Below are 16,523 nucleotides of genomic sequence, written 5' to 3'. Positions count from 1 at the left end.
CACAGTTGCCTTTATCATCACGGCCCCCAAATATAGTCTGTTCTTTACTTACTTCTTGGTAGATGTATATATCCAGTTTCTCTACAAGCATTTGCCAGAAGATTTTAAATAAAGAGAAGCAAAGCTGCTGTTCCAACTGAAGTAAACGGTCTCGTAGCGTGAGCAGTAAGGGGCAGGCTGAGCTGGACAGGGACATTACTGCCTGCTCGGACTGAGATGGCAGGGACAACCACCTTGGGGGAGGAACAGCATTGCCTGTAGCACATTAATTTTTACCATAAAATTTTTCATCACTTTGTTATTTTTAAAGATTTAACCAATTTTAAATTTGGGTAAGTACACTCCTGAGAATTTTAGCTAAGATGTGCAGTCCAACATTAAAAACTCAAAATAAATATACCTATATTTACACTTTAGCTCTCAATTAAATACTCTTTTATTTAATGATGGCAGATTAAATTTTCAAATCCCCAAATATAACTTAATGAATAATTATAAAAGTGAAAATGTAAAATATTTAAGACACTAACTTATTTTATGCTGTAATTTTCAGCGAAATGGACTAATAACACTTCCAAACTGGTTCATACTGTGCTAAAGCAAAAAGAGATTGACTGCTGGCTAGGAGCTCAGTCTGGCAGAGGTAACAGGGGTCCGCAGGAGTTACGGCAGGAGGATAAACTGGACAACACAAGCACGTGCAGAGGAGACAGGAGCACCTTACTTTTTAAAATGGGTGACAAGCTAGGCCATTCAACCCATATACATCAGCTCTCTGTACTTGCAGACATATCTGAAGGATAAATTATGGTCTATTTATTCTGATTAAGAATGAATATATTTTAGAAAGCCTTCTGTCAGAAACAGTTAAAAGTTTGGTGTGCAAAAGGCCTAACTCTGTGCTACCTAAATACCTTGGAAAATCTGACTGTATATATCATCTTTTAACTTTTACCAAACTAGAGTTGAGAGTTATAAAATACAGAGGACTTACCTTTCTTTTCTATACAATTTTGCAGCATCTTTAACTTCTCTAAAAACATGGTCTACCTGACGGGTCAACATGTCATGCTTTAAACGCTCTAACAGGTTAATCATGTCATCAAAGACAGAGCTCTCCATAGAGGCTAGTTGTCCCAGCTGCAATTTGCTGAGAGTGTTATTCTCTGCAAAGACCTCCAGTGCTGCCTGTTGAAGTTGTAGAAAGAACTGAAAATAAAATGTTAACACATTTATTAAGATACTTTTTTTAACAGCTTTAAATATAACTCATATGTAATTCAATCACTGAAAGTATATAGTTCGGTGGCTTTTACTGAATTCAGAGTTGCGCATCTCTCACTACCATCAGTTTTAGAACATTTTCATTGCTCCAAAAAGAAACCCCACACCCTAAGCCATCATCCCCCATGCCTTCTTCACTCTTTCTGTCTCTGTGGATTTGCCTATTCTGGACCTTTCATATAAATGAAATCACACAATTTGTGGTTCTTTGTGACTAGCTCCTTTCACTTAATATGTTTTCATGGTTAATCTATGTTGTAATATATATTAGTACTTTATTTTTATTGCTAAATAATATTCCATTATATGGATATACCACATTTTGATGGGCAAGTGGGTATTTCCACTTCTTGCCTGTTATGAATAATGCTGTTGTAAACATTTGTGTACAGGTTTCTGTGTGGACATGCTTTTACTTCTCTTAGCTATATACTTAAGAGTAGATCTTCTGGATCATGTAAGAACTGCCAAACTATTTTCCACAGCTACCACACCATCTTATTTTCCTTTCAGCCATGTGTGAGGATTCAAATTTCTCCACATCCATGCCAAAAATGGTTATCGTGTCTTTTTTATCATAGCCCTCCTAGTTTGTATGAAGTGTTATACCATTGTGGTTTCAATTTGCATTTCCCTGATGGCTACCATGCTTCCTTAAGTACTCCTCACTTTTTCTAGACAAATTTAAAGCTGTAGTAAACCTAGCAGATATAAGAGTTAAGAAAATTAAAATGTCATTTTTACCGTGGTATTTTAGGTAGAGTTTGTATTATTTTTTCTGCCCTATAATGCTGCAGATATTAGTAAAAGATTAAAAAGAACCTAATGTCCATTAACAGGAGGCTGAGGATGGCCACCCTTAGTAATTGTTCAGTGGTGGTATGTGAGAGGCCACACTTACCAGCGCATGTCTGAGAATGAAGCCAGAAGGCAACTTTAGAGCAGCCATGCCTAATCCTTTGAGTTACACCAATACCTCACTTTCTCACTCCCCACTTAGGTCTATGAATCAGGGTTCTGTCATCTACTCCTAAAAAACTAATTCTGAATTGAATGGCTGGACATGTCAGGCTCAGCACAATCTGGCGATGGACAGACAGCTATCATAGAGAATCTAAATGAATAGAAGATGAATTCTTGTCTACTTTTCCTTTTTCTTTTCCTAAGTATGTAATAGAAAAAGCCTTAATGGTTTTTATTTAAAGCATTCACAGACTGAAGAACTATGAAGATGATTAAAGAACTTTTGATATTAAACAGAATTTGTACCATAACAACATACTAGGACATAGAATTCATCCATGATTTGAAGAGTCAACTCTAAAGTATGGTTATTTCTCTGTTGACAGAAGAACAGTTTAAGCGTCAGAAAGAAATTTTCAGCATCAGGTAATTTTCTTTGGATACGAATCATGGCCAGTCCATCTTTGTTAAAGCCTGTGGCACTGAATAAATTAGTTAATGATGTTCCACAAATATTTCATTGAAGCTAAAAATCTCTCCCTGAATGAGTTTCTTATTAAATCATCTGACACAAGAATCAAGAATGACAGTTTGTTTCATATTATTAAAAAAGCTTAGGGAAAAAATGGAGCAGTGTGGGGACTGAGTGAATAAAGTACTTACTAAAATTAGGACTATGACACAAAAGAACACAGTGAATTAATGCGTTCTGATTAGGTGACTTCATAAAGAGAAATGCACTGATCATGACACTCTACCCTGGATTCATTTTGAAATAATTATTTGAAATAATAATTGTGAAATAATTGTCTTATTTTCCTTGCTCAGCAGAATGATATACACACAGATTTCAGCTAACATTTTTATAGAAGAGAAAGGTTTTAGATAATTATTGTTACAGCCAAAGAATACCAACTAAGCTATGATTGTGTCTGATTTTATTTTGTTTACACCTGTTATTTGTATATTTATTTTTGTTTTCTATTTATTTTGGTTTATAACCTGTATTTAAGATAAAGACTTTTTTTAAAATTTCACAGTAAAGGAATACATTCTTTGTGTTTTAGCAGTATATAATTCTTCTATATACAACAAATTATATAATGCATTAGCAACGTACTATATTTTTGTCATAGATTCATAATTAAAGATACATTCTTGTCATTTTCTAGACTTCCTCCCTATGTAATTTCTGCTTTTATTTTTTATTGCATTATTTGATAATGTACAGAAATTTAAAATTAATTTCCCTTGTCCATTTTCGTGACTCATGTGGGCACACTAAAAAATTACGTTTTCCTTAGTATACCATGAACTTATCACCAATCCTCAATTAATCGAGGTAATTATTTAACTGTAATTTTTCTATCCCTACCTTACCTACTACATTTTTAAAGTGGTACTTTTAAGTCTTTAATTAAAATTATTGTTTTCTGCTCACCTTACTGAAAAACTGCACAGATATTATTTTAGATCTGTTTTTAGTTTTAGGTTAAAACTTGAAACATGTTCCCCTACTGTCCTTTCCCCCACCCCAAGAGTAAACAGCTTGATTTATTTACTTTCCCCTTTATTTATTTATTCTTGTTTTGATTTCCTCTTTGATCCACTGGTTGTTTAGTAGCATGTTAGTCTCCATGTACTTGTGTTTTTTCCAGTTTTCTTCCTGTAGTTGATCTCTAGTTTCAACTACACTGTGGTTGGAAAAAATGCTTGATATGAATTCAGAATTCTTCAATTTATTAAGTCTTGTTTTGTGGCCTAATACATGATCTCTTCTGGAGAATGTTCCATGTGCACTTGAAAAAAAATGTGTATTCTTCAGTTTTTGGATGAAATGTTCCATAAGTATCTATTAAGTCAATCTGACCTACTGTAACATTTAAGGCCATTATTCCCTTATTAATTTTCTGTCTAGATCATCTATCCATTGATGTGAGTGCAATATTAAAATCCTATTATTTTATTATTGTGGATTTTTCCCTTTATGTCCATTAACAATTGCTTTATATAGTTAGGTGCTCATATGTTGGGTGTGTAGCTATTTACAATTGTTACATCCTCTGCTTGGATTGACCCCTTTATAATTATGTTATCTCCTCGTCTTTTAAAAACATTTTTTGTTTTAAAGTTTGTTTTGTTTGATATGATTATTCCTACCTTAGCTTTCTTTTCATTTGTTTATATGGAATGCCTTTTTCCATCCCTTCACTTTCAGTCTGTATGTCTTTCAATTTGAAGTGAGTCTCTTGTAGATAGGCCTTGTTTTTGTTTTTGTTTTTAAGATTTTATTTATTTTTGGACAGAGGGCAAGGGAGGGAGAAAGAGAGGGAGAGAAACATCAATGTGTGGTTGCCTCTTATGCACCCCCTGCTGGGGAACTAGCCTGCAACCCAGGCATGTGACCTGACTGGGAATTGAACCTGGTACCCTTTGGTTCACAGACCTACACTCAATCCATTGAGCTGCACCGGCCAGAGTGGGTCTTGTTTTCTAATTAATCCTATAGATAGGTCCTGTTTTTTAACCTATTCAGCAACCCTAAGTCTTTTTATTGGGACATTTAATCCATTTATATTTAAAATAATTATTAGTAAGTATTGCCATTTGTTCATTGTTTTTTGGCTGTTTTTATAGTTCTCCTTTGTTCCTTTCTTCTCTTGATCTCTTGTGCTTGCTTTTTTCTTTATTATTTTGTTTGGGTTCCTTTCTGTTTGTTCTTTGTTTGCTTATAGGTTTTTGGTTTGTGGATACCATGAGCTTCACATGTATATCTATAGCAATCTATTTTAAGCTAATAGGCGTTTAAGTCCCAATACATTCTATTGGACAATTTTTACTCCCCCTTCCATGCTTTATGTTACTGAAGTCATGTTTTACAACTTTTTGTATCTCCTGACTACTCATTGTAGTTTGAGTTTAATACTTTTTTCTTTTGACCTTCATAGTAGCTTTTTACGTGTCTGATTTGGCTTTACCTGTGAGATATGTTTCCCTTTCTCATATTTTCTTATTTCTGGTAATGGTCTTCCCTTTTCTGCTTTACAAAGACCATTTAATATTTCTTGTAAAGCTGATTTAATGGCGATGAACTCCTTTAGTTTTTGTTTGTCTGGTAACTCTCATCTCTCTTTAAATTCTGAGTGAAAACCTTGCTGGGTAAATTATTCTAGGTTGTAGGTTTCTTTCTTCAGCACTTTAAAGATACTCTGCTACTCTACTCTGGTCTATAAAGTTACTGCTAAGAAATCTGCTCATAGCCTAATGGGATTTCATTGTTTTTTCCTCTTGCTTCCTTCAAGACTATCTCTTTAACTTTTGCCATTTTAATTCCAATATGTCTTAGTGCGAGTCTCTTTGAGTTCATCTTGTTTGGAACTCTCTGTGCTTCCTGGACCAGGATATCTGCTTCTTTTCCCAGGTTAAGAAAGTTTTCAGCCATTATTTCTTTAAATAAAGTTTCTGTTCCTTTCTCTTTTCTACTTATGGGATGGGATCCCTATAAAGCAAATGTTTGAGTATAACTGTTTTTATTTTACTTTCCTGTCTATTTTCTTTTCATGATATAATTATATATTGCAATTTACATTTATAATGTATCTTCATATTTATTATATTTAGTGTTTTCACCATTTAATGTATATTTCACTGTTTTTGGTCATCTTTCTTTTCTATTAATGCTTCCTATTGTGAAACCTATTTCATGGGACAAGCTGGTGAAAACCTAAGTTGATTTTTGTATCCACACAGATGATCTTAGAACAGCAATTCCTAACCTTAGGGTACCCTGTCCAAGGAAGAGTTCCTGGAGCCCCTCTGAGATCATTTTAATATCTAAAACAGCTATAGGAATGAATCTATGTATGTGAAGTTATAAAAGCTAATTAAGTTTCTTCACTTTTGTCTGGAAGTACATATTGGAAAATTTGGTTACCAAAGCCCTGACAGCCAATATATTCCTTGGATTAATGAGAAGAGTAAAAATAAATATATCGCTTAATAAATATATTTAGGCAGACCAACTCTGTCAACATATGGAATCTGCATAGAGAAAAGGATAAGTAAAATTCTTGGAAGTAAAAGGCCTTACATTACTTAACTGAACCCAAGGTTTTGATTTTTAAATTTATTTAAAACATACCTCCCTAATTTATTTAAAACTTAAATATTGTAAGAAATTAATTTTTTGGATGTGATAATAGTATTGTGGTTATATATTTTTTAAAAGGAATTATCTTTTAGAGATATATATTGAAATATTTACCAAGAAGTATGATATCTGAAATTCATTTTAAAATAATCAAACATGGGGGGTAGAGGAGAGGTTTAAATAAAACAAAGAAGAATCATATGCAGATTTATTTTATTATTCTATTTACTCTTGCATATATTTGAAAATAACATTAAATAATTTTGTAATGTATGAAATAAAAAGTTTAAAAATAGTTTCTATATTTGTGATTCTTCATAATTTTGAAAGTATTCAAGAGGTATCAAGTGTATTATTTTATTTTCCTTAAAGTGCTGGATTTTATTGATTTTGACACCATTACTCAATCTTATCTTTTTCTGAGATGGCAATTACCACCATATATGAATATTTCCAAGTATAAAGCCTAAGGAGAAAAAAAGGTTCATTTTATAAACAACTATTTCATGAAATGTTGTCTTTCTTTTCCAATTATAAGAATATTAGGATTATTTAACAGTTTTAGAGTTGGTTGAGAAAAATGTGTACTTTAATCAGACCTCCTCAGTTTGAATAAGTTTGTTCTGCCTAATGTGTATTTTTGCCTGCTATAGATTTAACATTTCAAAAGGTAAAACTTGTTCAAACTACTAACATGTTATTTAATATAAAAGCACATTAACTTACAACATTGTCAGCCCAGTCTGCTAGTACTGTTGAGATATAGTTCACAGCATTAAGAATCGCACAGTATCGAAAGCCAAGGGAAGCTCTAGTCTCTTCTTTCATCACCTGAGTCAGTCGTATCCTGAAATCATCTACCAGGTCCTTCTGTAACTCCAAGAACTGAAGCTTTCTGGAAGCTGTGGGAAGATTTTTATACCGGTCTGTGGAAAAAGTTAACCAGACATATGAAGGTTTTTGGTACTCTGTATGACAAGAGTTACAGCTTTCCCATTGACATGCTTTGGTGCCTTTGTCAAAAATCAACTGACCATTCAAGTATGGATCTACTTCTATACTTTCTAAAGTTGTGGGTTTCACAAGTATATGTACTTGTCAAAACTCATTGAACTATATACATAAGATCTGTGCATTTCACTGTATATATATTGTAAATCATGCCTCAACTTTTTAAAAGGCATATAATTATTTACAAAAATTCACTCCATTTCTTTAAAAAATGACATTTTTTTAGAGGAAGGATGAACTAGGACAGGTTAAAAGAGATATTTACTTAAGAATTTAAAGGTGAAATGGTAAGGTGTCAAAATGTTCTTTAAAATACTCCAGGAAAAAAAAAGAGTTGGGGAGAAAAATATATAATAGAAAAGTGATAATTATTTTTTAATTTATTGACTTGAGAGAGAGAGAGAGGAAGAAAGAGAGAGAAACATTAATTTGTTGATCCACCTCTCCATGCATTCATTGGTTGATTTTTATATGTGCCCTGACAGGGGATCGAACCTATAACCTTGGGGTATTGGGATAATACTCTAACCAAATGAGCTACCTGGCGAGGAAAAGTGATAATTGTTTTAAATCTTAGTAAAGATACTTGAGGGTTCATTATATTATGCTACTTTTGTATATGTTTGAAAATTTCCCTAATAAAAAGTTATTTAAAAGATGTAAATTTTTCTAATGTTTTTGTGTTTGTGTTTTTCATATTTTTCTTAAGGATATGAAATTATTTACTAACTAGGTTGGGATGAACTTCTTCAGTTATATATACTGGCCCAAGAAATGGACAAGACAGAAGAGGAGGGTGGTAATGAGGGTTTGGTGGCACCTGGAGAACCAGAGGGCCTGTCTGCAATAGGGCAATGTGGATGGCCACACACTAACCAGGGCTGGAGGCTGCTATGCTCCCTTTGGCCAGAATACACTTGCACTATAAGAAGAGTTCCTTCCAATTACTACTACAATGCTTGAAGTTACTTTATTTTACTCTTCTACAATCTTTGATATATCAAAGTGAAGGAAATATTTAAAATTTTGGTCAATTACCATTTACTGAAGACACAAACTAAATGGCAGGGGGATTCAGGTAATAAAATCAAATTATTTGTTTTTATGTTACAATTCAGGAATTTCCCCTTCATATATACCAATGTTTAAGATCTTAAATTATTAAAAATCTGAAACCTAGGATATTATGGTACAGTTCTGCTAAAATAGAAACTGAATTTAAATATCTTATAATAACTACCAAGTAATAATAATTTCGTTGAACTACCTGAAAAAGCACCATGGAAAGAACCAGTACTTTCAAAACAAAGTTTTATCTTATGAGACTTATACTTACCAGTTATAACTAAGAGGAGTGTCATAAAAGTCTCTGCACAGTCTGGCACTTTCATCTCATCCACATCAGTGATATCCTTATACTGGGATGTCCAGGCAGCTTCTGATGAAAGCATTGAGTCCATTTTTTGAAGAGCAACTGATATGCAAAAAAAGAATTATGTCAAGTAGTTACAGTCATTTCTAATTTTTCAACTCAGTTTTTTAGGAATGATGACTTTTCTATTAAAAATAAACAAATCCACAACCTCTTACTAGTTGCACTATGTTTAACATATTCTATTTCAAAGTTAAACAAGGTATTTCTCACCAACTACACCCAAAATTTTCAAAATAGTTATGCTGACTAGACAAGCTGCATCCAAAATTATTTTACCAAGAAAAGAAATTATATAAAAATCTATAAAGTGGTTAACTATTTACTGGCTTGAATATTACACTCTAGAAACAGGTAGAGTGCAATTACAGAAAAACTGACATTTGATAAGAAGAAAAGAAAATGGCTCTGAAGGCCATTTGGTAAACCCCGACCAAGAAATGCTTATATGGAGAAAAAAAAAATCCCTATGTACAAAAAGAGACATCTCTCTTCGCCCAATGGCCACATGAGTACTTACATTTTCTCTCCACAGTCAACCACCTCTGAAAACAGGTTTCCTCTGACAGAATATGCATACAATTAGCAAACGTGCCAGGATAGCCATGAACACTGTGCAGTTCCCTTTCAAACAGCAGCACCTCATCCACCAAGTGACAAAAGAGATTGTCGTCATAGAGCAAACAAGGAATATCAGCAGCTAACTTCTCCAGGACTAGTATCACAAGGCCCCGAGAAAATTCAAGCTAAAAGAAATACATAATCAAGCATAAGATAATATAAATGGGAAGTTACTCAGGGACACGCAAACTGTAATGATTAGGATTGAGTCTCTTACCCTTGCATTTACTGAAGAGCCTACTTTATCTAATATTGGCTGAATCTTCTCATCCAGAAATTGCGTGTGGTTCCCAATCCACATAAGCACCTGAGCCAAGTACCATTCAGGCTAAGGAAAGAAGTAAAACAGTTTGACTTACTTAGTCGTGCCAATTAGAAAGTTTCAATTAAATGGCTCTATAGTATTTTATTGCATATATACAACACTTACAAAAATTAGTTGAAAATTCCTGTATGTAAGAACACAATTTCTACTCTGAATTTTAAACTTATGCAAAACTTAATAATCAAATGTTTCCTAATATACTCCCAACAAATTCCACTAATGTGGCTTACATCAATAAACTCATAAACTTACAATGCCATATATATTTAAAACCTAGCATTTAGAAGTACACAAAATGATGCATATCACAAAGAACTGATGACTTTTAAATTGTTTCTTGTTTGGGAATAACATTCCAAAATAATTTTTAAACATTATTTTCTTTTTTTCCCCAAAATATAAATCAAGAAAAAACTGGCTGTTCTACATTACAAAAATTATATGTGCCTTAAAACAGGTATAATTATAGAAAAGAAAATATAAAGTATGCAGCATTTTAAATTGTCCCTAGAGATGATTCTACAATATAAATCTTCCAAGTTTTGCTAGAAAGTAATTCAAAAACAGTTACTGAATGGTAAATTCCTGTTGTGTGCTAGATGTAAGGAACACAAAAATAAGTAAGAGGCAATCTCTAATCTCAGAAGCTGCATAATTTAGGCTTGATATCAGAGTACTAGGACTATAAGAACCACACTTTAAAAAGCAGACAATGCACGTTTTTCTTATCTCAAATTATTACTACCTCTCCTACAGCTTTACATTTATTGTTTTGTGTCACTACTTACTATGGTTCTACTTTTCTTTCAACCAAAACACCATCCAAAAGAGGAGGAAAACTGTAAAGTATTGGGTTGGCCAAAAGTCTGTTTAGTTTTTCCATAAAATAAAGGACACATTTTCCATTTTCACCAATAACTTTATTGATTTGGATATTTTGAGCATGTTGGCTATCTACCACGTGGTGTAACATGATTGTTCTCAATTAATGCCTCGATTTGATCTCTTTTATCAACTGCAATTGGTCTACCTGACTGTGGTGCATTATACAGCAAGAAATCTCCAGCATGAAATTCCACTAATCGCTTTGGACATGTTCACGCAGTCACAGCACCTTCTCCACTGCACAAATCTTTTTATGCGTTTCAACCTTTCTTGAAATAATAAAGCATAATATGCCCAAGATGTGTATTTTCATTTTCAATATTAAAATGGATACACAAAAATTCGCCGATTTTGATAAGTTTTGCTTAATGCAAGCTGATATGACAGCTGTCACAATCATTATTTTAAATTATATCACAAAATTATTTTAAATGAAGTTAACAACAACTAAGCACTACTAGAGCCATTGTACAGAAAAATGAACAAAGTTTTTGGCCAACCCAATACACAGGAACAAGCTGAACTTGAGAACCAAAAATCCATTGCCACTCTACTCCTTCCTATGCAAACATAATCGTCTACCCCTTGATGCGTTAACACTTCTATAACGCCTTTAAGTGCATTTACATATGACACATACAAAGCCTGGTGTAATCTGGCATTTAATTCAAAGCACTTACTGAACCCCTCTGGGCTTGAACTGCATTAGTTGTAGCAAAATGCAAGTATAAACAAGGTTGTATCAGCCCCCCAACCCCCGCAACAAGTTTATAATTCTCAACAATTTCAATCAAATTTCATTGAAAACAAATGCATGATGGGGACTTCCGGCAAGATGGAGGAATAGGTGGACGCACTGTACCTCCTTGTACAACCAAGATAAGAACAACAATAATTTACAGATAGAATAACACTCAGAACTGACAGAGGATTTATCTGAATGGAAGTCAGACAGCCAAGAAGTTGAAGTAGACCCGTACATCCAGACTGGTGGGAGACGACTAGCCGGGCAGGCGCGGAGCCAGGTGGGCACGGGGCTGGCGCAGGTCAGCAGCGCATGGAGGTCGGGGAAAATTTGGCGCGAAATCGGCGCAACAGCCATCCGGGGCGCAAGAACGCAGCGGTGATCCCTGAGTACGCAAGCTGCGGCTGGTGGACCCAGTGGGGCAGTGATTCTGGACCAGGGCAGAGCTCGCAGCCCAGGATCCCAGAGAAGGGTCTGAGCCCAGGAGAACGGAACTACCGCCATTGTTCCCTCCCGTCCCCACATATAATGTCACAATCTAGCGACTGGGGTGCCCAGCCCCAGTGAACACCTAAGGCTCCGCCCCCCACCGTAACAGGAGCGACCAGACTAGAAAAAAAAAAAGAGAGACAGGGAAAGACATAAGACATGTTTCCAACAGAACAGATCAGTCCCCCAGGACTCATCCTTTTAAGCGACCAAGAAATAGCCAATCTATCAGATGCAGTTCAAAACACTGGTGATCAGAAAGCTCACGGAATTGGTTGACTTTGGGTGCAATTTAGATGAAAGGATGCAGGTTACCATAAAAGAGATGCAGGAAGATATGCGGAGGAGAGCCAATAGTGAAAGGAAGGAATCTGAGTCTCAAAACAATACAGTGGACCAGAAGGAAGATAGAATCAACCAAGCAGGAAAGCATGATGAAATAAGAATTCAAAAAATCGAGGAAAAGCTTAAGAGCATCCAGGACACCTTTAAACGTTCCAACATCCGAATTATAGGGGTACCAGAAGGGGAAGGAGAAAAGCAACAAATTGAGCACGTATTTGAACAAATAATAAAGGAGAACTTCCCCAATCTGGCAAAGGGAACAGTCTTCCAAGAAATCCAAGAAGCTCAGAGAGCCCCAAAGAAGTTGGACCCAAGAAGAAACACACCAAGGCACATCATAATTACATTAGCCAAGGTGAAAATGAAGGAGAGAATCCTAGAAGCAGCAAGAGATAAGGGGACAGTAACCTACAAAGGCGTTCCCATCAGACTGTCAGCTGATTTCTCCAAAGAGACCTTACAGGCAAGAAGGGGCTGGAAAGAAATATTCCAAGTCATGAAAGACATGGACCTACATCCCAGATTGCTCTATCCAGCAAAGCTCTCATTTAGAATGGAAGGGAAGATAAAGTGCTTTTCAGATAAGGTCAAATTAAAGGAGTTCATCATCACCAAGACCTTATTTTATGAAATGCTAAAGGGACTTATCTAAGAAAAGAAGATAAAGAAAAGACATATATATTAAAAGGACAGCAAACTCACAATTATTAACAACCACACCTAAAGCAAAACCAAAAGAAACTTAGTAAACAACTAGAACAGGAACAGAACCACAGAAATGGAGGGCACATGGAGGGCTAGCAGCAGGGGGGTGGGAGGAGGAGAGAGGGAGAAAAGGTATAGAGAATAAGTAGCATAGAATGTAGGTTGAAAATAGATAGGGGGAGGGCAAGAATAGTATGGGAAATGTAGAAGCTAAAGAACTCATAAGTATTAAACATGGACATGAACTAAAGGGGGGGAATGTGGGTGGGAGAGGGGGTATAGGGTGGAGGGGAGAGAAGGGGGGAAATGGGACAACTGTAATAGCATAATCAATAAAATATATTTTAAAAAAAGAAGACAAATGCATGATTGTTTCTCATGTTAAATGAAAGAAAAACCTCATCAATATGCCCAATACACATGGATGCAATCCCTCTTTAAAATGCTGGTGATTGCCATCCTTTATTCCCATACTGTGGTGCATGGCTACAAATCATTTCAGTGTCAGCACCTCTTTTCGAAAGCTAATGCTCTACTATCTTCTGACTTTCTGATTTATTTATAAACCTGAAGGATCAATTTATATGTGGATCCAGCTGTAAAAAGTGCCACAGCAAATGCTACAGCACACCCAAGGGGAAAGTTGAGAAACTGGTCAGATGATGTGATAATGAGTGACCTGATTCCTACAATGTAGCAATACAAGTCCCAGAATATATCTATACAGGACAGTGACAAAACAGGAATTTGCCTCTTTAGAGAAAAAACAGAAATGTGAATAGAATCAGATTTTAACTTAAACCAGGAAAAGTATAGAAACTCTTAACAAATGCTATTAATAATGACCAAGGACAAAAGTTGGCAAAGCACACCTTGCTTATAACATTAGTTTGTCGGTTCCCTCGGAAGTGATATCTGAACCTCTTCTGAAGGGGAGTGAGCATAATCTGGATAGGCAGGATGACAGACGAAGATGCAGGAAGAGAGTATTTTTCTGGAAGTTGTTTTGGCTCTGTAAATAATTCATCTCTGACATAGTCAAGTCAAGGGAAAAGAAAAGCACATACATACATGTATGTATGTATTTACATGACACATTTTCCAATAAAGATACTAAATAAAAAATAGATAATATGTAATCTACACATACATTATATGATTTAAATAGAAAAATGAATGAAAAATGTTATTAGAATTAATCTTTCCTAAAGTAAAAAGATAGTAAGAAAACATTCAAGTAATCATTTTATTAAATTAACACTAAGTTAACAGGTTTCCTCCCAACTGCCCATTTTTTCTATTGTCCGAAGAGACTATGTGAGTGAAATTTGGGTCAGTCACATATTTCAGGCTGACCCACACCCTCCCACCCACATGCAACTCACTTTGAACAGAAACAAGCCACAACTCCATGACCACATACAGATCAAGTCTAAACCTAGTACTCCCATTTGGCTTGTTGTCCACTTTCAGAAAGTTTACTCTCTAGCCACAAATCTACTTAAGAGAAATAAATTTCAGTAAGTTTTAACTCCAACAAAGATACGAGGTTTGTAGTTTCAGAAGCTGACAAAATAGTGTCTCCAGGTTACTATGTATCTCAGGAGCACTGGCTGGTCGACTTAAGCCAACAGTTTGAGACTGAGAAGATGTGATGAATGGCCAATGAAGCTGTGCTAAAACTTCCTCAAAATCACTGTAACAGAAAAGTAACACACATATTTCAGTAAAATATAATGATTACTAAATAACCATGTGAAAGCAATGATCATAAAACATGAGTAAATTCCTTACCTTGTAAGCTTGTCTTTGAGAATTTTGTGCCAGAATTTAACAGTGGCTCTCATGAAACTAAGAAGATGAGTACAAGATGATTCCTGAAGCTTGATGTCAAGTTCAGCCATAGACACCAGAGTAGAAGCTGCCTCAGGGACATTATTGGTCATTAGGTATTGCTGAATGTTATCACTGCAAAACAAGGCAAAGCAAACTTTAAAGACAGTTCAGAATAACTCCAAATGCGGAAGAATTGCTTCTCCCTCCTCTGTTATATAATATTGTACCCAAGGAAGAAAGAAGCACCACGCTAAAGGCACCAGGCCTTTTTACTTGATACCCACATCTCTAGGAGCAAGAAGTCCTCAAACTCAGCACCTTTCCAAAAATAGCAGCCCATGTTCAGGACCCCTCTCTGCACCTTTCCCTTCCCACTCTTCCCAACAGCATAGATTTGTCCGGGGTCACTTTCCCTCAGGCACCACTCATTTCTGATAAATCTGTCTTTTACAGAAGTCTTTAGTATCTTAATCTGAATAATATGGGTAGCATCCAGTAGGATCAAATATGGTAGTCCTTATGCTTTTTAAAAAAATTGTTTTTAGAGAGAGGGGAAGGGAGGCAGAGAAACATCAATCATTTGTCTCTGGTACACTACTCCCTGATGGGACTGACACTGCATGGGAGTGGGACGACACCCAACAGGCTGAGTCAAATTGATAGGGAGGTAGTCTTCAGTTCTTACCTACTTTACCCAGCTGAACTTGATTATAAGAAACTTAAGGAGGTGGCACCTCAGACTTCAGGCCTTTCAAATCACTATTAGAAAAGTTCCAGATAAAATTTAAGATAAGCTCTACAGCAAGGGTTGCAAACTTAAATTAAAAAAAGCTAAGTGGAGCCCTGGCTGGCATATGTAGCTCAGTGGATTGAGCATGGGCTGTGAACCAAAGCATTGCAGATTCGATTCCCAGTCAGGGCACACGCCTGGGTTGCAGGCCATGGCCCCCAGCAACCGCACATTGATGTTTCTCTCTCTCTCTCTTTCTCCCTCCCTTTTTTCTCTAAAAATAAATAAATAACATCTTTAAAAATAAAAAAAATAAAAAAGCTAAGTGGTGGGAAATAGAGCATCATCCTAAGGCTCTAGCCAATTGTTGCCACACGGAGTGTGGATCTAATGTGGCTGAATCTTAAAATTTTTCTAGAGAAGAAAGAAATCAAGATTTTCATATAAAATCAAACCAATTATTCAAATGATTCAAAACAAGCCAAATTCAACATATCTTTAGGACAAATTCAGTCCATGAGCTACCATTTAGGCTCTATAAAGCAAAACATTTTATTTTAAAATGAAATATTTCCTTTGATAAAAATAACATATCCCATACCTCACGCCATCTAAGAATAAGGAACAAAATGTAACCTTTTCAGTAATGAATCTCAGTTCAGGGGTCACGCCCTGCAGGAAATCTAAAGTTCTTCACCCACAGGCAGCCTATACACATTGTACCTGGGCCCTAGGCCACCGCACTAGAAGATGACTAATGTGCTAGGACTCTTGCTTCTGGTTTGGTGTGCTGCTTCAGTTATGTTCTTGGGTTAGGCACAGAGTCCTCCTTACAATTAGAAATGTGTAGCCTACCCTGCCATCTCCACTATGCATTAGTATTTTTCCCTCTCCTTTCTCCACAAGCTACTTTTGTTTTCCACTGTCACTGTTTCAGGCACACAAGGATACCAAGCTCATGTTTGTATTACTCTGTCAGCCCTTTTGGCCATCCCCTACAAT

General features: G+C 35.6%; 1 protein-coding gene across 6 annotated transcripts in view; it reads right to left on the bottom strand.

The window, feature by feature from the left end:
• The window catches only part of RINT1 (RAD50 interactor 1), a 36,187-nt gene that overhangs the window by 2,154 nt on the left and 17,510 nt on the right, over positions 1 to 16,523 (bottom strand). For 5 of the 6 annotated variants that reach the window (XM_036010749.1, XM_028525394.2, XM_036010748.1 and 2 more), the window contains 9 exons: positions 14,750 to 14,923; positions 14,502 to 14,651; positions 13,828 to 13,984; positions 9,679 to 9,789; positions 9,361 to 9,586; positions 8,745 to 8,882; positions 7,124 to 7,323; positions 995 to 1,209; positions 53 to 233 (listed from right to left, as the gene is read on the bottom strand). In XM_036010749.1, the coding sequence (XP_035866642.1) occupies positions 53 to 233; positions 995 to 1,209; positions 7,124 to 7,323; positions 8,745 to 8,882; positions 9,361 to 9,586; positions 9,679 to 9,789; positions 13,828 to 13,984; positions 14,502 to 14,651; positions 14,750 to 14,923 (1,552 nt within the window). Of the gene's footprint in view, positions 1 to 52; positions 234 to 994; positions 1,210 to 7,123; positions 7,324 to 8,744; positions 8,883 to 9,360; positions 9,587 to 9,678; positions 9,790 to 13,827; positions 13,985 to 14,501; positions 14,652 to 14,749; positions 14,924 to 16,523 lie in introns of those variants that run through there. The other variant, XM_036010751.1, reaches the window with a different exon arrangement.

This window comes from Phyllostomus discolor, chromosome 10, assembly GCF_004126475.2.
Source record: "Phyllostomus discolor isolate MPI-MPIP mPhyDis1 chromosome 10, mPhyDis1.pri.v3, whole genome shotgun sequence".
Lineage (NCBI taxonomy): Eukaryota > Metazoa > Chordata > Mammalia > Chiroptera > Phyllostomidae > Phyllostomus > Phyllostomus discolor.
Note: the sequence above shows the minus strand (reverse complement) of the source record. Positions and strands in the feature narration are given on the sequence as shown.